Source organism: Loxodonta africana, chromosome 3 (genome assembly GCF_030014295.1).
Source record: "Loxodonta africana isolate mLoxAfr1 chromosome 3, mLoxAfr1.hap2, whole genome shotgun sequence".
NCBI classification, from domain to species: domain Eukaryota; kingdom Metazoa; phylum Chordata; class Mammalia; order Proboscidea; family Elephantidae; genus Loxodonta; species Loxodonta africana.
The window spans coordinates 53,567,367-53,591,243 of record NC_087344.1 but is presented as its reverse complement, the minus strand read 5'-3'; the positions used below and the strand labels follow the sequence as shown (position 1 = coordinate 53,591,243).

Genomic DNA, 23,877 nt, shown 5'->3' with positions numbered 1-23,877 from the left:
GGTAGGGGGCGTGGGGGGTAGGGGGGTGGGGGGAGAAGCGTCAGAGCAGTGGTTCCGCTGCAGAGGAACTGAAGGAAAAGCTAAGCCTACAACGGCTCCGGTTTTATCTTTTATTGATAATAATCTGCAAGGAAGCAGGCCGACTTTAAAAAGCGCCAGGCCCTAAGAGGCTGGGTGGCCCTGCGCCAGGCCAGGAGGTGGGGAACGGTCTGGGTCCGGGCCAAGGAGCTAGCCGGGTGTGGCCCTGCGGGGCGGAGGAGTCCGGCAGCCGCACAAATTTAGACCCTCCCAGCAGCCAAGCGCAGCCCCAGCAAAGGGACTCGACCTCTGAGGCACTTAACGCGCTGACGAAGAACCTGGTAGCAGGTCTTTCCGCTTAGCCTCAGCAAGTGCCCCATTTCTGCTCTCCTATTGGTTTTTTTAGCCTCTCTCTTCTCTTCCCTGCCTAAGAAGGCTGCTGCGGGCCCGTCCCTCTGATTGGCCCAGAAGCTTTCATGTATCACTCTGATTGGTCAATGGGGCTCACGCCCCCTCCCCCTTTATCGAGAACGATTGGGTCATACCATCAAGAGTAGGGGGATAGAGGGTATATCCCAGGGCTTCCCTTGTCCCTCCATTGCACAGCGGCCCCCATACAGAAAGAGTTTTATTAACGGAAGATATATAGGGAGGGGTTTCGGTTGACCCCCTAGTTCGGAGGACGGTTGGGGTGCTCTGATCCCCCCTCTCCTGGATGGTGCGGTCCCAGGGGGCGGGGCCGTGCGGTCTTGCTCCGCCGGGTCTCATGCTTTACTAACAGCCGCGCTCCGAGCCCGAGATGCTGCTGCAGCCGCTCGCGCTCCGCCGCGCCCTGTTGGCCCGCCCCTGGAGAGGAGCCAGGTGAGTGGACACCGGGCTGTGGAAGCCCCGAGCACGGCGCCTGCTGGCCCGGGGTCGCGAAGTCTCTGGGCCTCCCCCAAGCCGGGCTCCTGTCCCCGCGGGGCTCCCCAAGCCCTCCCCTGCTCCCGGGCTCTCTGCCTCCAGTGCTCCCCGCCCTCCACCCAGGCCTTGCTCCCACGGGGATCTCTCAGCCTCTTCCCCAGCCTCCCTCAAGTGGTCACTAACCTTCAGCGGGAGAGGCCCCCTTCCCGAATCCCGCGGCCAAGTGGGGTGCCTCTGGGCTCTCCCGGGTCCCACTCTCAGAAAGTAGCTACCGATTCACTCATCTTCCTTTTGATACTGGATTTTCCACGTCGGAGTACGCTGGCTTCCGCCGAGAGACACCTTTATTTTTAGCATTTCACGGTTCTCACCTCCACACCCTCGACTCACATTGAGGACCCACGCCTGAGATTCACTGAGTCTCCCCTTTCCTCCTTCCACCGTCATTTTTTCTGCTTCTCTTCCTCATCCCTTTTTTTCAAGTTAAGTGTTGGGTCCAAAACAGGAACGAGAGAGACTATTTTCTAGTAGGTGGAATAGTAATATTTATGGGGTGCTTACCCAGGAGCCCAGGTGGTTTAGTGGTTAAGCACTTGGCTGCTAACCAAAAGGTCTTGGGTTCCAATCCACTGGCCCCACCAGGTGCTCTTTGGGAGAAAGATGTGGCGTTTGCTTCCTTAAAGATTATAGTCTTGGAAACCCTGTGGGGTTACTCTGCTCACTCCTGTAGGGTCTCTATGAGTCGGAATCGACTGGACTGACAATGAGTATAATGTAGGACATACTGGGCTAGGCATTTGGCATGTATCTTATTGTGAGAATTAAATGAGTTTATAAATGAATTAATTTGTAAAATGCATTAAAACTGCCTGACACATAGGAAGTGTCCAGTTATTATTTATTATCATGATGATCAGTATCACTTTTTTTTAAACTTCTCACTCCTGTAAGGAAGGTAGTATCATCCCACCTTAAACCAACCAGTTGCTGTCAGGTGGATTCCGACTCATGGCGATTCTGTGTGTGTCAGAGTAGACCTACTCCACAGGTTTTCAAGGGCTGATTCGTCAGAGGTAGATCACTAGGCACCTCTGTGTAGACTTGAACCTCCAGCCTTTCAGCTAGCAGTGGAGTAAGTTAACCATTCGCACCACCGAGGGACTCCTATTCCAAATTGCAGGTGAAGAGACTGAGGGAGCAGTTTGGAGGTATATCTGCTTTTCAGACCCAGATTTGCAAACCCTGACACTGGAGTTGGGTTTCTGGACCACTGCCCACTCAGTGACAATTGTTTTCAGAGCCCTGTTCTGGACTAGGTGAGGGGAGGTAGGTAAGGCACAGACCCAGTCCCAGAAGGGCTTACAGTCTGGTGGGGCTGCCCTTGACCCCTGCACGACCATGACTCTTGGCCTCCCTTTCCAAGGTGGGCAGTGTCACTGAGTTTGAGCTTTGTTTGCCTGACCCCTAGGACTGTGGCCTGCTATGTCTCCTCTGCTAAGCTCTGCCCTTTTCTGAGTTAATCAGTGTCCCTTCTCCCTCCCTGCCCCCAAGGGATGGCACGGGGGTACCCTGAGTCCAGGTGAGTTTCAACACACTTGTGTGTCTTCTGTGGGTGGGGAGGGGATAGGGACGGGCACAGGAAGACGACATGAGAAAAAAGGACTCCTCTTCCAAGCTGAGATCGGGGCCATACTTGCCAGCTCCTCAGCGTGGTCCCCTGTGCAGGCTTCTCACTGCACTCTGAGACCACCCTTCTCTAGACGGAAGCTGGGGGAGGTGTGATCATTTTTAGATTGTCACATTTCCTGAGAATCTACCATGTGCAGCTGCTATGCCAAACACACTGGAGATGAGGGATACCCAGAGGATTTATGTGTGGATGCGGCCTTCGAGGAGTTTCTGCTTCGTGGGGCAGAAGACTTGGACATGAAAAACCTCTAATGCCTGTTAGAAGGGGTCCCTGGGTGGTGCAGATGATTAATGCAGTCAGCTGCCAGCTGAAAGATGGGAGGTTCGAGTCCAAATGCCTGGTGATCTACTTCCAAAAAATCAGCCATTGAAAACCCTTTGGAGCACGGTTTACTTTGATACGCGTGGGGTTACTAGAGTTGGAGTCGGCTCAACAGCAGCTGGTTTTTTCCATCTGGTAGAAAGCAATCCCTGTTATAAAACAAAAGCCCATAACAGCAGTATCTGTGAAGCAGTCAAGTGCCATGGCCAGGCTTTGTGATGATAAGGACTGTCACCCCCATTTTACAGATGGGGAAAGAAACATAACTCACCTGACAGTTAAGGCAGAGGTAGGGCTAAAATCTTGGTCCATCTGACTCCAGATTCATGTTCTTAATTTCGGGGCCTCCTGAGTTAAGAGGAGAGTGAGCATTTTGCAGCCAGATCCCCAGGCTTGCATTTCTTCTGCAGCAGCAACTGGCCTGATGCCTGCGGATGAGATTCTCAGCCTTGGCCCTGCTAACATTCGATCTGGGTAATCCTTTGTTGTGGGGGGCTGTCCTGTGCATTGGAGAATGTTTAGCAACATCCCTGGTCTCTACCCATTAGAAGCCAGTAACACCCCCTAGTTATGACAATGAAAAAGTCTCCAGAAATTGCCAAATGTGCTTGAGGGGGCAGAATCACCCCTGGTTGAGAACCACTGCTCTAGAAGAGCAGATGTGATGTTCGGTCACTGGCTTGTTCATTTATTAAAGAGCTAGTTTAGGACACACCTGTGGTGTACCATGTCTGCCCTTATGGAGAAGCCGTTTTAGGACATTTTTCATGAGATCTCTCAGCATCCTGTATGTAAAACTCTAGTGTTGACAAAAATGGCATCTTTTGAGGAGCTGGTATGGGTGATGTTCTTTTGAAGTGTTTCCCTTTTTGTCTTGAGTGCCTGGCATCTCAGAACCAATTTTTAAAAACGCCTTTGATTGTATGTTTTTCTTTAGCTAATATATGTCCATTGGGGGGGAAAAAATACAGATTAAAAGAAAAAAAAAAAAAAAGCCTGGAATCTTACCACACCAACCTCTCTCAATATTTGGTTGATATTCTTTCAGCTTTTCATGAATATATAAGCTTTTTTTAAAAGCAACATAAAAATGGGCTCATCCTGCAAATCCTTTAAAAAAAATTTTTTTTGCTGCAAATACATTTTTGTAGTTTGCTTTTTCACTTCGTAGACTTGTCTGCTGCACCGTAGGTTCCCACGTCCTAGCATCTGTGTCCGGCATCTGGCAAGCCCTCTGGTAAACCTTTGGTGAATGAATGAACTGTGCACACGAATCCTTCTTTGTCTACAGATAACGATCACAACCATTCGTGAAGTTCTTTATGGATGACCCATGTCTTAGGATAAAAACATCATAAAGTTTAGTAAAGCAAAAAGAAAGTTTTCTTCAGCATATATTCAAAAAAGGCAAAGGTGGGCAGTGGACAAGCATGCTGCTAGAGCCATGTCTGCCTGAGTCCAAAAAACCTTACAGAATCATCGGTCTATATTAACATTACAAAATGGGCCAAACCGTTGAAAGCTTCCCGTTTTCACAGCGTGGCAAGAAACTAATCCTACATTTTGAATTGTCTTAAGAAGCATTGGTACAGGTTTCAGTCAGGAGGGTCCTCATTGGTCCAACAAATTTTCTATTCACTAAGTGCTAATAGACTAATAGAAAAAGATAAGAGTGGAAAGTCCTTTGTGTTCTGTTTTATTGGCTTATGTGAAACCAAAAAAAAAAAAAAAAAAAAACCAAACCCATTGCCATCAAGTTGATTCCTACTCATAGCGACCCTAAAAGATATTTTCCAGGATTATCTTAGCTATTGTCTTTATACCTCAGGGCCCAGCTGATGTGTCCTTGTGAGTCCAGCTCCAGCGGGGTCACATTCCCTGTGCTCAAGGACAGGAAATAATGATTCCAATATTATTTCCTAAATAACCCAGAGATGACTGCTAGTGACCCATAAAAAACTTGTTACCATCAAGTCGATTCCAACTCATGGCAACCCTACAGGACAGAGAACAACTGCCCCATAGAGTTTCCAAGGAGCGATCTGTGGATTCAACTGCCAATGTTTTGGTTAGCAGCCAAGATCTTAACCACTGTGCCACCAGGGCTCCAACCTATGATGTAGGTCTTACTGACCCACATCACAGGTTGAACAACTGAGTCCCATGGAAATTAAGTACAAGCTTGTCTAAGGTTTCAAGCTAGTTGATGGCTCCCTTTCTCCTTTGACCATGACTTCCTACCTTTTTCTCTATTTTTTTGGCTTTGTCATGGGTGACCACATTTGTAAGTCTTTACAGATTCTCCTTGGAAAGAGGCAGGATATGCGTATTTACATGTAAACGTAATAAATAAAAGAACTAGCCCAGGTTCATTGCAGGTTCAAAATAAATGTTCATTTCTGTCCATTGCTCTTGCATCTAGGTGCTAGGGGTCCAGGTGTGACTCCACTGGGCCCCCTGCTGTCAGGAAGACATGGCTGGAGTTGACCACTACCCTGTCCCCTGCTGTTGTCCTGGGTGACTGTGGACTGCACTCAGCCCACCTGCCTGTTTAATTTTCCAGGGAACTTCCCACCCAGTGCTGACCCAGGCTGTCCTGGGGAGGGCCTGGCAGCTCCACAGGGCTCGCTGAACACTCTCTGCCCTCTTGCTCCTCCAGGCAGAGGCCAGGGCCGTGCCACCTACCTGGAATGCCCTCCCCCTGCCACCTTGCTGACCCCATACACACCTGGCACATTGTGGCTTTGGCAGGGCAGCCCCCCTTTGAACCTTCCAGTGTCCTGCTCTGTAAAATGGGAATAATCATATTAACAGCTGTGTAGCAGATGGTTGCAAGGATTACAGACAATGTGACAAGCTGCTTGTCGGGTGCCTGGTACCTAGTGTGTGCGCTGTCAATATGTAAGTGGATGAATAATAATTAGAATCTACAGTTACTGTAATACTTATTTCTAAAGTTGTTAAAATCCCGCTCAGGCAGCGGTTGGTGCAGGCACACACCATGAGCATGCTGCCCCAGCTCTCTTGGCTTGTCAGAGGGCTGTGATTTCAAAGTCTGCTTCCCCCACTGGGAGGCTGCTTCCTTTGCCCAGCACCTTGCTTAGCACATAGTAGCTGCTTAATGGCCTGGATTCCTCCCAGAACACAGAACATAGGCTGGTCCCAGACCAGGTGGATTGGATCCTGGAGTCCCCTGGGTGGTGCAAATAGTTAAGCACTCAACTACTGACTGCTAGATGAAAGGTTGGCAGTTTGAATCCACCCAGAGGTACCATGGAAGAAAGGCCTGGCGATCTGCTTCCAAAAGGTCACAGCCTTGAAAACCCTGTGGGGCACAGTTTACACATGTGGGGTCACCATGAGTCATCATCAACTGGATGGCAAAGCGTTTGGTTTTGTTTTTTTTTCCACCTCTTAGCAGCTCTGTAGCCTGGGGCAGGTTACTCATCCTTTCTGTGCTTTGTTCTTATCTGGAAAATAATAATAGTAAAAACTTCATAGGGTTGTCTTGAGCGTTAAATGAGTTCATACACAGAAAACACCTTGAACAGTACCCGGCATCTGGAAGACTCAGTGTTGATGCTTTTGTTGTTATGATCCCTGTCAGTGAGCTGCCCTGAGTGATTGTCCTTGAACATGAATATCAAGACAAGAGAATCCCAGCAGCAAGAGTAGGGTAGCAGGGTGGAAGGTGTGGAACTTGGGTGTCCTGGGTTTATTTATTCCAGTTAATTATCTCAAATGCAAAAATTTGGGGGTTGACCCTGCTAATCCCATGGTGTGGCAGAGACACCTGCCCTTTGTTGGGGGCCCCTTACCCCCTTGCAGACCTTTCCTGGCAGGGGCAATGCCATGGAGTAGAAAGAGCCCTGAATGAGCCTGGCATTGTTGGTGGACAGCCATGTGACCTTGGGCAAGTCACTGCCTGTCTCTGGTCAGCCTCTGTCCTCGGGTGGGAAATAAGGAGGTTCTAAAAAAAAAAAAACAGTGGTTCAGTGGTAGGATTCTTACCTTCCATGCAGGAGACCTAGGTTCGAGTCTCAGCCAGTGCATCTCATGTGCAGCCACCACCTGTCTGTCAGTGAAGCTTTGTGTATTGCTATGGTGCTGAACAGGCTTCAGCGGATCTTCCAGACTAGGACAGACTAGGAAGAAAGGCCTGGCGATCAACTTCTGTAAATCAGCCAACGAAAACCCTGTGGATCACAATGGTCTGATCTGCGACAGGTCATGGGGATGGTGCAGGACTGGGTGTAGTGTTTTATTCTGTTGTGCGTGGGGTCACCATGAGTGAGGACGACTCAGTGGCAGCTGACAGTAACTGCTGGACATGAGGGAGATAAGACAGCCCCATCAGCCCCAGTTACTGTCTAGGGTGGTGGTGAGGACCATGGGTCAGATGCTGCAGGCACTTCTGCCACACTGAATGACTCCAGAGTGAGGAAGACCTGGGTTCAAATCCTGCTCTCTTGCTTACAAACTGTGACCATGAGTGAGCCAGGTAATCTCTCTGAACCTCAGTTTCCTCATTTGTGAAGTGGAGGTAATGATAGTTGTCCCCTTAGACCTTTGTAGGGCGGAGTCAGTGCTCCTCCGGGTAGCTCACTTACCATAGTGCCTGGCAGGTGTCAGTGCTCAATAAATGTTCCTGGATGTTTTTGCTGGGCTGCAAGGTGGAAGCAGCTCATCCTGGGCCCAGGCTCCTCCCTCCTGGACCTGCCCGGGGCCAGGTACTTTCTCTCTGCTTACGTCCACTTATCTCAGAGATAAGACAGATTTGCCTTATCAGGCCCCAGATAACAGCTAGAAAAGCTGAGGCTGAATGAGGCAAGGCTTCTTTCCTTTCTATTTCTCTTCTTGACCTCTGCCACCCCTACTTTAGCCACCAGGTAACCCAAGGGACTGGTGTACAGACCAAGACATTAGCAGAAAAGTGCTGGCCCAGAGTCCAGTCCTGAGGGTCTGGCGTCAGCTCTGACGCCACGCCATGTGTTCATTCATTATTTTAAAAGGGATCTGTCAGGTGTCGGCCGTGTGCCTGGCAGGGTAGCCAGTGGTGGACAAAATGAATGAGGCCTGCCTGCCTAGAGCGGTGACCTGGTAGGGGACATGATCACCAGAGCTCCGTAATGAAGGAAAGTGTGGGACCATCAGATGATCTGACGGGGACCCCATTCAGGCTATGTGATGGGGGGAAGATCTTACAAATAGTTGTGGGGTGTCGTAAAGTCAATTGCAACTCACGGTGACTTCATCCATGTGTTACAGAATAGAACTGTCCCGTAGGGGTTTTTTTTGCCTGTAATCTTTACGCATGCAGATTGCCATGGCTTTCTTGCGCAGAGCCACTTGGTGGGTTCAAACCGCCAACCTTTCTGTTCGCAGCCAAGCTCTTAACAGTTGCACCATCAGGGCTCCTTGTACCAAGTAGAGGGGACCACAAAAAAGAGCACAGTGGCTGGATTGTAGCAAAGGGACAGAGGAGGAGGACAGGAAGGGAAAGTATTCAGATTTTTTTTATTTTAGAAGAAATGGGAAGCCACTGAGTAGAGCTGAGCTATGTGTATGTGTGTGACGATCAAATTGTCATGTTAAGAATGTAAGTTTGGCCGGTGTGGAGGGGCTTGGAGACAGGCATGGAGCAGGTAGAGCTGATGGTACCTTGGACCAGGTGGAGGCTAGGGTGTGGGGGTAAGGAGGACCGCCGAACCTGGGAGCCCCGCTGCCCTATATTTTCCAGTCTATAAATTTCAGGGGCTGCCTTGACTGGCCCCTGGTGCTGGTGCATAAGTTTTGGTGTTGAGGCCTTTTTTGCTCAGATCCTGGTACCTGCAGACAGGTAGAGGGGCTGCTTGAGGTCTCAGGGCTGTGAGCCCCCCAGGTGGGCAGCGTACATTACCTCAGATTGTTAGGGGAACTGAGTCACATTCAGACTCTGCCCTGTGCCCCCTTTTTGAGGTAGAAGGACTGGGGGCTACTCTAAAAAAGGTGGGGTTGGAGTCATCCCTGTATCCCAGTACCAGGTACCTCATAGGTGTTCAGGAGATGTGATTAAACCAGTGAGCTGTTGTTGATGTTTCTTGGGCAAAGACCTTATCTGATTGGTCGGCCTCCTTACCTGGCATGGAATAATTGTGTGCTGTTTTTAACTGAATGCAGCCTGCCCTGAAGGCCCTCAGATCCTCAGAGAGGCGTGAGTCCTTGCGTGATTGATCTCCACCTTCACCTGAGCCAAGGGGAGGGCCCTCAAATTCATGCAATCTAAAACGGCCCAACAGCAAAAAAAAAAAAAAGTTTGACTGGAGTCCCCCAATTACTTTTGGCTGCAGTTGACTTTCTCTAACAGTTCAGACTGATCTTTGAACTAGTCTCTGTTTTTCAAGCCACGCTCGACAGACTGACACCTCAGGGCCTGGAGGCTTTCCAGAAGTAGAGAAAGCCGTGGGGGTGAGTGACTCTGAGGTCAGGGTTACCGGGTGGAAACCCCAGGTTCTTGCTCTGCATGACTCGTATTGGCCAATGAACAAGAGACTGAGGTGGGAAGGCAGAAAAGCACCTTTATTTCGTTGCGCAAGGAAGAGTCAGTTGGAGCTGCAGCCGCAGAGACTGCTCCCTAGGGCGAGGGGAAAAGTTACATTTAAGGGTTTACAAGTAGGGAGTTCATACAAGTTACATCAGTAACATTCTTGATCACACTAGGCAGGTGCAGTGGGGTTTACGGATAACTTCAAAGCTGTGGGGGAGAACGCCAAGCAAAGGAGACAGGATTCTGATAGGATGTTGCCTGAGGCTTTGCCTTAATGGTGGGCCTCTCCCTGGCGAAGGTGGAGGGAGGCCTGTGGGATTTCTGTTTCTGACATTGCCTGGGAGGGAAGAGGGAAATGAGAGCTGGTAGCAGCTACATTTTAACCTTCTGCCATGGAAGGGATGTGGTGCTAAGTTTATTACTTCAGTATTTGTTGAGTACCTCGACCAGCCCAGAGAATGTGATCCTTGAGGAGCTGTGGAAACCACTTTGCCTTTGAAAGCCTGGCCTGGTGAGAAAATGCCTTCCAGAGATGGAGTGACATTCTTAGAGACCTTTATAGTTTTCTTAGGAAAGCCCTAGAGTGGGGGGACAGGGCCTGAGGAAGGGTGGGTGCTTTTCTGTCTCTTTCCTCCAGTCCTCACCATGGTACTGGGAGGCATAGAGTATTATTCCCGTTTTGTCAGGTGAGGAAACAGAGGCTTGGAGAGTATAGAATAATTTGCTGAGGTCATGGAGCAAGTGTGGGTTTTGGTCTTGGAGTTGTCTGCTTCAAAAGCTCGTGCTTCTCCCATGCCACCAGTAACAAGGTCCAGAGGAGGGTGTGATCGGCCCAGGTATTTAACGAGTACCCACTCTGCTGTCTTTCCGTGTCACCTTTCTGTTCCTGGCTAACTAGGAGATGTTGTTAGATGCTGTTGAGTCAATTCCGATTCATAGTGACCCTATATAAAAAAGAACGAAATACTGCCCAATTCTGCGCCATCTTCACAGTCACTGTTATGCTTGAGCCCATTGTTGTAGTCACTGTGTCAATCCATCTCATTGAGGGCCTTCCTCTTTTTCACTGACACTCTACTCTTCCAAGTATGATGTCCTTTTCCAGGGACTGGTTCCTCCTGATAACATGTCCAAAGTAGGTAAAACTAAGTCTCGCCATCCTTGCTTTCTAATGGGCATTCTGGCTGTACCTCTTCAAGACAGATTTGTTCATTCTTCTGGCAGTCTATGGTGTATTCAATATTCTTCACCCACACCGTAATTCAAAGGTATCAATTCTTCTTCAGTCTTCTTATTCACTGTTTAGCTTTCACATGCATATGAGGTGATTGAAAACATCATGGCATGGGTCAGGCACACCTTAATCCTTAAAGTGACATCTTTGCTTTTTAACACTTTAAAGAGGTCTTTTGCAGCAGATTTGCCCAATGCAATATGTTATTTGATTTCTTGACTGCTGCTTTCATGGGCGTTGATTGTGGATCCAAGTAAAATGAAGTCCTTGACAATTTCAGTCTTTTCCGTTTATCATAATGTTGTTTATTGGTCCACTTGTGAGGATTTTTGTTTTCTTTATGTTGAGGTGTAATCCATACTGAAGGCTGTGGTCTTTGATCTTCCTCAGTAAGTGCTTCAAGTCCTCTTCACTTTCAGCAAGCAAGGTTGTGTCATCTGCATATCACAGATTGTTATTGAGTCTTCCTCCAGTCCTGATGCTGCATTCTTATTTATATAGCCCAGCTTCTTGGATTATTTTTTCAGCATACAGGTTGAATAAGTATAAGGAAAGGATATAACCCTGACACACCTTTCCGACTTTAAACCACACAGTATCCCCTTGTTCTGTTTGAACGAGGACTGTGAACAGGTTCCTCATGAGCACCATTAAGTGTCCTGAATTCCCATTCTTTGCAGTGTTATCCATAATCTGTTATGATCCACACAGTCGAATGCCTTTGCATAATCAATAAAACACAGGTATACAGTTTTCTGGTATTCTCTGCTTTCAGCCAAGATCCATCTGACATCAGCAATGATATCCCTTGTTCCACGTCCTCTTCTGAATCTGGCTTGAAATCCTGGTAGTCCCTGGTGATACACTGCTGCAACCACTTTTGAATGATCTTCAGCACAATTTTACTTGTGTGTGGTATTAATGATATTGTTAGATAATTTCCACATTTTGTTGGATCACTTTTCTTTGGAATGGGTACAGATATCTGTTTTCCAGTCGGTTGGCCAGATAACTGTCTTCCAGATTCTTTGACATAGATGAGTAAGCACTTCCAGCGTTGCATCCGTTCGTTGGAACAGCTCAGTTGGTATTCCGTCAATTCCTGGAGCCTTGGTTTTTGGCAGTACTTTCAGTGCAGCTTGGACCTCTTCCTTCAGTACCACTGTTTTTTTTTTTTTTTTTTACCTGCTTGAGAACCCAATTTAATAAAATTTACAAGTAGACGCGTACAAAAACAAAACAAAACAACGACCTAACAATGTACAAGTCACTGGGAGATGAGGGTGGAATCCGGAATGTAGAGAGCCCTGCCCTGGTGAGGGAGGCCCAACAAGCTGGGTCTAAAGGGACTTCCCACTGATTCTCTACGTCTCCACCTCACCTAACACACACAGCCAAGTCCCAAACCTGGGCGAGGCTGAAGTGTGAAGCAGATCTAATTTTCTCCCTCCCCGCCTTCCAGTTCTAGAAGAGGTGGGACAGAGAGAGGAGAGAAGAGACAGTGAACAAGGAGAGTAGGCCTCTGGCGCTCACAGGATGGGGTGGCACAGGTGTCGACATGTACCACTGGTTTTTGATCATACGCTGCCTCCTGAAATGGTTGAATGTTGACCAGCTCTTTTTGATACAGTGACTCTGTGTATTCCTTCTATCTTTTGTTGCTTCCTGCATTATTTAGTATTTTCCCTGTAGAATCCTTCAACATTGCAACTCGAGGCTTGAACTAGGAGATGGCGATATAGTACTTACTGATTGATGGTGGGTGTGGTGCTACTGAGGCCCAGAGACAATGACTGCCCTCAGGCCAGGTAGAGGCTGCTGAAAGCCAGGTGGCTCCTGGGCTGACTCAGCAACTCTGCTCAAAATTCCATCAGGAACCTTTGATACTACCAGGGGAGGGAAATACCACCCTCACCCTTCTGGGGCGGAGTGGGGGGAGGGGGTTGGAGCTTGTGGCTGTTGGTGCTCTCAGTCTCCTCTACACCCTCCCCCCATCTCCTGGGAAGGTTTTTGTACTTAGTCATCAGCCTGAGTTCATTAACCCTTGAGGGGCTGTGCATCAGGTCTCTCCATTCTTCCCCAAGGCAAAATCTACCCTGGGAAGGGACAGTGTAAATTTTAATTTATTGACCACGTGTATAAAAACTTGTTGTAATAGAGCCAGTTCCGACTCATGGCAATGGTTACAGTGTAGAACTGAACTCCATAACGTCTTTTTGGTTGTGATCTTTATGGAAGCAAATTGTCAGGCCTTACTTCCATGGTGCATCTGGACAGGTTTGAACCACCAATCCCTGGGTTAGTAAAATCCAAAAGCAAACCTGTTGCCATTGAGTTGATTCTGACTCATAGCGATCCTATAGGACAGAGTAGAGCTGTCCCCATAGGATTTCCAAGGAGCGACTGGTAGATTTGAACTGCCAACCTTTTTGGTTAGCAGTCTTGGCTTACCATACCTTTTAACCACTGCACCAACAGGACTCCTTTGGGTTGGTAGTCAAGCACAAACCCTTTGTGCCACCTAGGGACCCTTGAGCATATATATAGCTTTGCAGAAAGGTCCCTGGGTGGTCCAAACAGTTTGCACTGAACTACTAACCCAAAGGCAGATGAACCCACCCAGCAATGCTGTGGAAGAAAGGCCTGGCGATCTTCTGTAAAGCTTACAGCCAAGAAAACCCTGTGGAGCAGTTCTACTCTGTAACACATGAGGTCACTGGGAGTCAGAGGCGATTTGAGGCCAGTGGATTATAGTTTTACATGGTTACCTCCTTAAATCTTCACAGTAACCCGATCAGGTGGGTATCATCGTTTTACATGGGAGGAAAACAAGCTCAAGGAAGTCACTTGCCCAAGGTCACACAGCTAGTGTGTGGCAGAACTGGATTTGAGCCCAGGTCTGTCCTAGACCCAAATTTTTCCCCTTGGAGTGGAGCAGGGGAAACTGCAGCTAGAGGAATGTGGGTGTGGTGGGCACAGCCTGGGTTAGGGCAGAGCCACTGGTCCAGGATGAAGGTGGGAAAGGAGAGGAGGGAGAAGGTCTTCAGTGCTCACTCTGCCCTTGTGGATCTTGCTGGAGCTGGCCCCTGCCCACCCCTCCCTCCACTTCAGCTACACAGGCTTCTCCCACTTTTCTGCTTCTAACCCATACTTCCTACTTAGGGCGGTTGTACTTGCTGTTGCCTCTGCCCAGAACGCTGTTCCCGGCTCTTTTCAAGGCCACTCCTCTGCCTTCTTCAGGTCTTGACTCATCCACTCAGGCGTCCCCTCCTGGAGGCCCTCCTGGCCACCCTGGTAAAGTAGACAGGGTAGTAGTGATTTTTCCCCTGTTGACTCATGTTTGTGATCACTGTTGGTAATGGTCATGTGTTCTTTACCGTGCCTCCCACTGGAGGTCAGCCCCAGGCAGGTGGAGGTCTGGCTGTCTTGGTCACTGCAGTACCAGTTGTCGTCAAGTCTGTTCCAACTTATAGTGACCCCGCGTGTGTCAGAGTAGAACTGCGCTCCAGTGGTTTCCAATGGCAGATATTTTGGAAGTAGATCACCAGGCCTTTCTTTCGAGGTGCCTCCGGGCGGGTTGGAACTGCCAACCATTTGGTTAGCAGGTAGGCATGTTTACCACCCAGGGACTCCAAAGTCACTGTAGTAGGTCCTCAATAAATCCTGTAGAAGGAACGAAGGACCTGCCCCCATGGCCCCTGGTTTTGTGTCTTCCTCTGGGCCTCCCAGGCTGGGTCTTGGAACCCCCAGATCCCTTCCCAGTGAGAAAGAAAGAAGAGGGGCCCGTGACGTTGGGGCCTGATTTGACACCCACAGCCAGACCACTTGTGTTCTGCTGTTGGACATAAACCACCTTAGAGAATACCAGCCTCAGGCAAGGTCACTCTGCGCCCAGGATAAAGTGAGACAAAGCAAGCCCACTTCCTAATTTTGTCTAAGCACAGACACAAACAGGATCACTGTGCCACTTGCAAAGTAGCAAGATCCCCATCTTTGCTAAATGAGTGACTGCTATGTTTTTACCCAGTCATGGAATTGCCCCCACTTTCCAACAGCCTGCAATCCAGAACAAACCCATACCTTCCTTAGACTCTCCCTCAAAACAACCAACTAAAACCCAGACGGAGCCGTGGTGGCACAGTTAAGGAGCCCTGATGGTGCAATGGTTAATTAAGTGCTTGGCTGCTAACCAAATGGTTGGCAGTTTGAACCCACCCAGTGGTTCTTCGGGAAAAAGACTTGGCAATCTGCTCCTGTAAAGATTACAGCCTAGAAAACCTTTTAGGACAGTTCTGCTCTGTCACTTGGGGCCACCATGTGTCAAAAATTGACTTGATGACTCCTAACAACAACAACGGGGCCCAAATCCTATACTTGGACCTTTCTGACACCCTCTTACTAAGACACCCTGCTGTTCCCCCGTGGTAAGCGTCTCTCTTGCAGTAATGAGCAACTGGTTGACCTGGTGTATCCCTGGTCATCTCTAGCTGGAGGGCGATGATACTTGGGTTTTTCTGGACTGAAATCCAGATGTCTCCTGATGATATGACCTTGAACTAGTCATTTCTCTTTTAGGACCTAGCCCTGGTGGCACAGTGGTTAAACACTTGGCTGCTAAACAGAAGGTTGACAGTTTGAATCCACTAGCTACTCCATGGGAGAATGATGTGGCAGTCTGCTCCTATAAAGATTACTGTCTTGGAAGCCCCATGGGGCAGTTCTTCTGTGTCCTATAGGGTTGCTATGAATTGGAATCGACTTGATGGCAGTGGATTTTTTTTTTTTACTTTATTTTTGTAATTGGACTAATAGGCAGGTCCATCAGCAATATGATAGATAAGAGACTTCATTAACTGGAATATGCCCCGTGTATATTAGATGGACGTGGTTGTCATCGAGGGCCTCCTTTACAGATAAGGATACTTCAGCCAGAGGGGAAGACCCAGCTGGAAAGTGGCAGAGTTGGGGCTGCAACTTGGGGATGACTGACCCCAATGACCCAGTTCTTACTCCCGTTACCCACCCTTGACCCCTGGACCTGTTAGGGGAGTGGTGAGTGGTTATTAATCAGCAAGGTCCTGGGGCTCAAGATTGAACAGCATTCCTGGAGCCAGGAATTCTTGAAACTCAGTGCCCTGGAATCAGACACTGAACCCACAAATTGGCCCTCCCTGCAGCTGTGAGCTGAGCTCAGGGTAGTCCTCCAAGATCACGGTCCACGTCTTGAACATTCTTGCCCACCTGGAGCTCTTGGCTCTTTGTACCGAGGGAAGGTCAGTGGTTCACACTCTGATGGGACTCCACTCTGGAATGTGCTGCCTTTTCAGCTGAGAGAAAGAAGCTACGTGGTCTCTTTGGGGTGAAGGGAGAATAATCCTCCATACATGCAAAACACCTAAAACGTTGTTTTGTATCTGAATTTAAACCTTAAACAACCCCGTGAGCTTGGTATGATTATTCTAACTTAATAGAGGCAGAAACAGGCTCAGAGAAGGCAAGCCACATGCCCAAGGGCACACAATAGCAGGACTGGAACCTTGATTTTTGGATTTCAGGCTTCTGAGCCAACCCCTGGGGCCCCTCTGGAGATAGAGAGGCCCGGGGTCTGGCACTGGTGGCAGCTGGTGCTGACCTGTCTGCCTCTTTTCCCTTCTCTTGTGCCCCAGGCTGCGGTGGCAGCACATCTCCTCCCTGAAGGTGGCCAATGAGCCTGTCTTGGCGTTCACTCAGGGCAGCCCCGAGCGAGATGCACTGCAGAAGGTAACGGGCCGGGGAGTGGGGGGAACACCCACAGGGCATCCGGCAGGTACAGGTCATGGAGCGGAGACAGCCCCGGCAGCCCCCAACTCCGCTCCAGGCTTGCACCATCACCCCCTTCCGCCCCTGCTCCCCACCTTCGGGAAGAAGCCTGGAGTTAGAGGAGAGCTGGGAGCAGCAGGGTGCAGCCTGGGGCCACTTTGGGACGTCTCAGCCCAGGTTAGGGTTGCAAGTCCACAGATGTTCTCGGCTTAAAAACATTTTCAAATTAATCGCCGGTAGATAATTTTATTTTTTGTGAAACTATAGATAACACAACATTTGCCAACTCAGCACTTTTCACGCACAGAATTCAGTGAGATCAGCTACGTCAGTCATGTGGTACAGCCATCACCTTCAATTGCCAGTACCTTAAAACTTAAGCCATTGCACATAAAATTCAGAAGCCGTTTTTTATGTTTTCTTAATGGGAAGACCTGGCAACACTGGGTGGTGACAGTGGACTGAGCTGAGTCATGGTGCCCCGAGTGGAAGGGACACTCTCGTTGGTCACAGACCTGGCTTGGCCCCCTTCTCGTTGGTGGTCCTGCCTGGCACCTGCATTTTGGACTCTGCATCAGGGTTTTAGGTTGGGGGAATGAGAGGAACCCCATCAGCGCCCTTGCCTCTCTCCCCAGGCCTTGAAGGACCTCAAGGGCCGGACAGAAGCCATCCCGTGTGTGGTGGGGGATGAAGAGGTGTGGACCTCGGACGTACAGTACCAGGTGTCGGTAAGTCTGGTGGGCAGGCAGGGCGGGACCTCTGTCCCCTGAAGCTGGGGTCTCTCTCCCTTACAACAAGCATAGAACCTGTGGTCTCTGCCTTCAAGAGGTTTATAATCCATTCTCAGATTTTGATTTCCATGGACCAGTAACACTCCAAAAGGCAATCTTGGGGGACCGTTGCAAAGTTGACAACCTCACACCCTGCAAGAGGGAAGTTAAAAACAGTTGCCACCAGTTTGCCATCTTTTTAGAAAAATTGGCACATTGAGCGTAGGAAGGAAAGACAGAATGTCAGAATAAAAGATAATCCTGCAGTGTCAGACCTCGTCTAACTTCAGGGGAGAAGAGAGAATCAGCATCGCCATCAGCCCAAAGCTGATTCCTTTGAAGTGGAGGCCAGACAGACCTCTCCTCGGCAACCCTTTTTTTTTTTTTTTTTTTACCAATTCTGACACCAGCTGCCCTTCCTGCAGCACTCTTTACTTCTGTACTGGGTTCGATAATTCAGTAATTCATTGCAATGCCTACACAGAACGCACAGACCATACGATTATGGGGTTTATTTGTAAAGTAACAGGTTTCAATTCAACTTGGAAGTAACAGTAAATTCTTTGATCAGGACAGCCTCTTCTCAGCTGTGCCAGCAGGCCTGTCTCTGGTTCTGGGCTTTGCCTGGGCCTAGCCTCTGCGCTGCCTGGGCAAGTGTTACAACTCTTTAGTGCCAATGATCAGTGCCCCTGAAGGCACCCCACCCTGCCAGCGAACCTCCTGTCCAAAGACACTCAGCTCTCTCACTCTGTGGGTTGGCAAGTCTGCCATAGCTGCCTCACCCTGTGAGCTGGGAAACCCATTGTGCTGTCTTGCACCGGTTTCCTGGTTCTGCAGCTGCCATTCCTCTGCCATTGGACTCTGCTGTGCTTGCTGTCACTTCTTACCATCTCATGCCTTGTACCATCTCCAATGTTTAGCTCTCTGTCTCCTGGGTCTTGGGAGTTTTCAGCACAGGGACCCGGGATCCAAAGGATGCATTCCACTCTTGGCTCTTCTTGATGCTGGTAAAGTCTCCCCTCAACCTCTGGGACTGGCTCTTTTTCAGCCTAGTTGGGTGGCAGAACTGCCTAATCCCCTACAAGGGCTCCATGCACCTTGGTTGCATGGTCCCATCCCCTCCAGGGTTCCATGCACCTTATTTACATTAGCAGCCTGTCTAGTTCTGACAAGAATTCCACATACCTTGTTTGGATAGTCTCACCCAGTCATTTTGTGGGAATTACAAGACCATGGCTAGAAGGGCCATATAATAGCAATTGGCTGTGCCACACTTCCAAAGACAGGAAAGTCACTGGAGTCTCTATTTGGGGACCATGGTTAAGCCTTGGCTACTAACTGGAAGGTTGGCAGTTTGGATTCACCCAGAGGTACCTCGGAAGAAACCTGGTGATGTACTTCTGAAAGATCACAGCCCGTTGAAAACCCTGTGGAATGCTGTTATACTTTAACACACATGGAGCCGCCATGAGTAGGAATCTACTTGATGGTAGCTTCTTTGGTTTTTTGGTCTAATGATGAGCCCATTCTGAAGTCAGTGCCAAGGGCATGTCCAAGGGCCCTCCCTGTAGAAACTTTCCTGCTGGATTGATGCTCCCCTGGGGCTCCCAGGAAGCCCTTGTGCAAGGCCCCCTCTCATGTGCACATAACTCCTCCTTTCTTCCCTGCCACGCCCCTTTGAGTGGGACAAGAGGGAGTTGGCTGCCCATTTTGCAGATCAGGAAATAGGGTCAGAGATGTAAAATGACCTGCTTGGGGTGGAAAGATGTGAACCCATTGCCACTGAGTTAATTCTGACTCACAGTGACTCTATGGGACAGAGTAGAACTGCCTCGTAGGATTTCCATGGCTGTAATCTTGGAAAGAAGTAAAGCAGGGATGAAAATTAGGTTCTCCAGACCAAATCCCATTTATTTTGATTCAAATTAATTCACTTATGCTTCCAAAAAGGACTTATTTATTTGCATCCATGGCAGCAAGATAGTCTTTTGAAGTGGGTGAGAAGGACGTGGACAAGAGGGAGCAAGGAAGGGACCTGCAGAGGATGGGGCCTGAAGGAGACTGATGACAAACTGAGAACCTTGAAGTCCTAGGTGCTTCCTGGAGGTGGCCACAGACTATAAGTCTCCTGGTGGCCAAGGGGAAGAGGAGAATACATCATGTACACTATTCAGAGTATTGTTGAAATAAAGTCCACCTCCTTGGTAGAAGCTCGACCGTTGCGGACAGTGGGCTGGGAGAGAAATTCTCCCGAGGGCCTCATGAGAACATGGTAATACAACAAGCAGTATCCTCACAAGCCTTACAGTTGATGCTCAGGTGTTTCATGGCCCGTTTCTCCTGCACCATCCCCTTGTGTATGCCAAGGACATCATCAAAGCCCAGGTCCTGGGGGTGCTGAGGAGTTGTCTATCCTTCAGGGTCCCAGCTTCTGCTCCCGGAATGGGTTTCCCATCATCTGGAGCTGAGCTTGCAAACTAATAGTCTGAAGCTTTGTTTGACCTGCCTGATATTTCTAAAACCTAAAAATTGGGAGATTTCACGTTTAAAAAAATCCAAATTGTCTGGCTTCTCTTAGGAGTAGGAAGGTGTGGCCACTCGAGGCTGGCATTTCCGCAGGCTGCCACATGTCGAATGGAGCAACCTGGCTCTCTCCAGCAGGCCTCAGTCGCCACCACTCCCTGTCGCTTGCAGGCGCCTGTGTTTGCAGCCCTGGTCCAGAGAAATAGCTGGTCTGCATGTCCTGAAGGCATCTCCTTACACGTTTCAGCCAGGCTTTTACTAGATATAGCACAGCCTGCCTGGGGGGAGGAAGGGCGGCTGGTCTGTGTTGACAGTTAAGAAGTGCCACCTACCCATGTGTCCCAACAGTCTCTCAGTTCTGGGGGTGGGAGTGACTTCCTCTTGCGATTGCTGGGGATCTTGCCCAGGATACTTGGCTGAATAGATGACTGTGGCGCTTCCTCGCAGGGTGGCCTGATGGTGAGTATTTGGGCCTGCCCCAACCCAGGCAGGGGACTCACCCCTTCCTTTTATTCCTTATCATGGCCATGATAATTTTAGCCCAGGAAAGTTTAAAGCAAATAGCCACCTTGGCTACGAACAAAACAAAACATATATGTACACACACACACACACACACACACACACACACACACAGAGGAGGGGTTGTGATTGATCAACTCTAGCTTTGCAGTGCAACCTGTTGTGAAATCTATGCCAGGGTATGTAAATAAGGTAGCTTGCTTTATGCCATTACTTGCTAGAAACCTGTTTAAAGTTAGAAGAGAGCTGCCAAAAGGATAACTTCAGCTGTTCTGTTCAGAAGGGTCTGTGGTCTGTGATGAGGGGCTCCTGGGTAGCACAGGAGGTTTGTGCTCAGCTACTAACCTAAAGGTTGATGGTTCAAACCCATGGAAGAGCACCATGGAAGAAAGTCCTGGCGATCTGCTTCTATAAAGATCACAGCCAAGGAAACCTTCTGGAGCAGCTCTGTTACTCTGTAACACATGGGATTTCCATGAGTTGGAATTGACTTGAGGGCAACAGGTTTGGTTTTTTTGGTTGATGGTCTGTTGTTACAGATATTTTTTTAATCATGATAATAAAATCCCATCTGCTCATTCGTTCAGTCATTGAACAAACAATTGCCGAGCACCTGGGCCCCCGGCCCAGCACAGGATGCTGGGACATGGTGTTGAACAAGGCAGACAGGGGCCTCCCTCATGGAGGATGAGGATGAGCCATGGGCTGTGGGAAAAGCCGAGGGAATCACGCACCAGGCAGAGGGAAGAGGAAGTGTGGAGCTTAGGGGGTAGGGAGAGGCTCAGTGTCCTGCAAAATAGAAAGGAAGCCGGTGGGCTGGAGTGGAGGAGATGGGATGGAGAGGTCGGCAGCAATGACTTTGTTGGTTCTTGTCAGCTGAGGTGCCCTGTAGGCTGTGCTGCTGATTCTGTAGCCAGAGGGCACAACACATGGAGCCTCTGGAGCACAGCCTGGAGCCTGTAGGCCTCAGGCCAGGTCACTTGGCTCCTCAGGTCTGCATGAGGTATGTGCCCAGGTGCTGGCTGAGAGCCGGCCTCCCACAACCTTGCTCACCAGGGTCACAGCTCTGCGTAGAAGCTTCCTTGCCTGCAGATCTCCAGGCCTATTTAGCCACTGCCAGTACCTGGGGTTTTCTGAGGCAGTGAGACCCTGGGATTTTGATAACTCACTGGTCAGGGTGGGGACACACTTCTGGTTTTCATGCCTCACTGACCCGGCTGGAGTTTGTGGCCACGGGGTCATCCTTTGTAGAGCCAGGCATTTGGGGCCCATTGGGATGTGAGGGCAGGGTCTGTATTTGCTGGTGGCACAAATGGTTTGTGCTTACCTAAACCCCCCCCCCAAAAATCCACTGCCGTTGAGTCAATTCCGACTCATAGCGACTCTATAGGACAGAGTAGAACTGCCCTGCAGAGTTTCCAAGAAGCACCTGGTGGATTTGAACTGCCGACCTCTTGGTTAATAGCCATAGCACTTAACCACTACACCACCAGGGTTTCCTGTGCTTACCTACTAACCCAAAAAGGCTGGTGGTTTGAACCCAGCCAGTGGCACCACAGAAGAAAGGCCTGGCAATCTGTTTCTCTAAAGGTTACAGCCAAGAAAACCCTATGGAGCAGTTCTACTCTGTAACATGGGATCACCATGAGTTGAAATTGACTCGACAGCAGTGGGTTTAGTTTGTTGTTGCAGATTTGGGCTTATCTGCAACCTATTGGGAATGCTGAATTTGAAGGCCCCAGGTCTGAGCCACCTTCTTGGCCCCTCAGCATCATGGGCCAATCTCAGGTGTAGACAGGATCTAGGTGACTGTGGCAAGGGTTAAAATGAAGGGGAAAGGGCCACTTTTTACTTAGATCTGGACCAGCACCACCCAATAGAAGTTGCCGCAATGCTGATGGTGGAAGTGTTCTGTATCTGCACTGTCAGTGTGGTAGCCACCAGCCACATGTGGCTACTAAGCACTTGACACATGGCTAGTTGGCTGAGGAACTGAACTTAAATTTCAGTAGTCACAAGTGACTAGTGGCTATCGTATTGGATGGCACAGATTTAAACAATCCCATTGGAAGACTGTTGTGGTCGTAGGTGCCGTCAAGTAGATTTTCAGCTCATCGTGGCCCAGTGAAATGGTAGAGTTGCCCCGTAGGATATTCTAGGCTGTAATCTTTACAGGAGCAGATTGCCAGGTCTTTTCTTTTGCAGAGTCCCTGGGTGGGTTTGAACCTCTGACCTTTTTGGTTAGCAGATGAGTGCTTAACCATTGTGCCTCCAAAAAAAAAAAAAAAACCAAACCGGTTGCCATGAGTCAATTCTGACTCGTAGAAACCCTATAGGACAGAGTAGAACTGCCGCATAGGGTTTCCAAGGAGTGGCTGGTAGATTTGAACTGCCAGCCTTTTGGTTAGCAGCTGAGCTCTTAACCACTGTGCCACCGGGGCTCCTTAATAGAAGACCAACAGGTGTTGATATATCGGGTGTAAACTGTGTTGCTAGCCTGGGTAGGGGTGGAAGTGGAACATCTCCCTGTTGTATTGTTGCTGTTAGCGTGTAGCACTGCCAGGTTCTGCTACTCTTTGTTGAGGATCTTCCCATTAGGTGAATAGATCTGGGTCTCATACAGGGGACTCAAGAAGTAATTGCCCTGCTCCCCAGTGACTTTGGAGGCTGGCAGACACTGTGAGGATTTCACAACACTGGCGTATTTTTTGGGGGGCAGAACCTGTCTGTGCTTTAAGTCCCAGGAAGTTTTAACTCTTGTGAAGAGGCTTTCTACTAACCTGCCAGAGCTGATTTGGAAGAATTTTCATCCACGAGCCCATCTGATCCTCATCTCCATGCGTGAGGCAGGGGTGCAGCCCTCATTTTCCAGATGAGGAGACTTAGTGAGGTGAAGTCAACTGCACGAGGCCCCACAGTTAGTAAATGGCAGAGCTGGGTTTCGAACCTGTGTCTGTTTGGCCTCAGAATGCAAGCTTTCCCTGCAAGACTGTGTTTTATGGATTGCATTGTTGTCCCCTGAAAATGTGTGTCAGCTTGGCTAGGCCATGATTCCCAGTATTGTGTGATTGTCCACCATTTTGTTATCTGATGTGATTTTCCTATGTGTTGTAAATCCTACCTCTGTGATGGGAATGAGGCAGGGTTAGAGGCAGTTACATTAATAAGACAGGACTCAACCTACAAGATTAGGTTGTGTTTTGAGTCAGTCTCTTTTGAGATATACAAGTAGAGAGACAGGGGGACATTGTACCACCAAGAACTAAGAACGAGAAGGTCTTTTGGACCTGGGGTCCCTGTGTCGAGAAACTCCTAGACCGGTGGAAGATTGATGACAAGAACTTTCCCCCAGAGCTGACAGAGAGCCTTCCCCAGGAACTGGCACCCTGAATTTGGACTTCTAGCCTCCTAGACTATGAAAGAATAAATTTCTCTTTGTTAAAGACATCCGCTTGTGGTATTTCTGTTGTAACAGCACTAGATGACTAAGATACCATGTGGTCCGTGTCTTTCTCCTTCTGGACTGAACCCTTCTGGTGTGGGAGCCACGTGTTACCTCTAGGGCCTCATA

At 49.1% G+C, this 23,877-nt stretch overlaps 1 protein-coding gene across 1 annotated transcript in view; it reads left to right on the top strand.

Moving 5' to 3' along the window:
• Positions 1-208: 208 nt before the first annotated feature.
• ALDH4A1 (aldehyde dehydrogenase 4 family member A1) overlaps positions 209-23,877 on the top strand; it is a 44,705-nt gene continuing 21,036 nt past the window's right edge. The window contains exons 1-3 of the mRNA XM_003413131.4: positions 209-879; positions 16,359-16,452; positions 17,127-17,219. Of these exons, the coding sequence (XP_003413179.1) occupies positions 818-879; positions 16,359-16,452; positions 17,127-17,219 (249 nt within the window). The 5' untranslated portion in view covers positions 209-817. The remainder of the gene's footprint in view (positions 880-16,358; positions 16,453-17,126; positions 17,220-23,877) is intronic.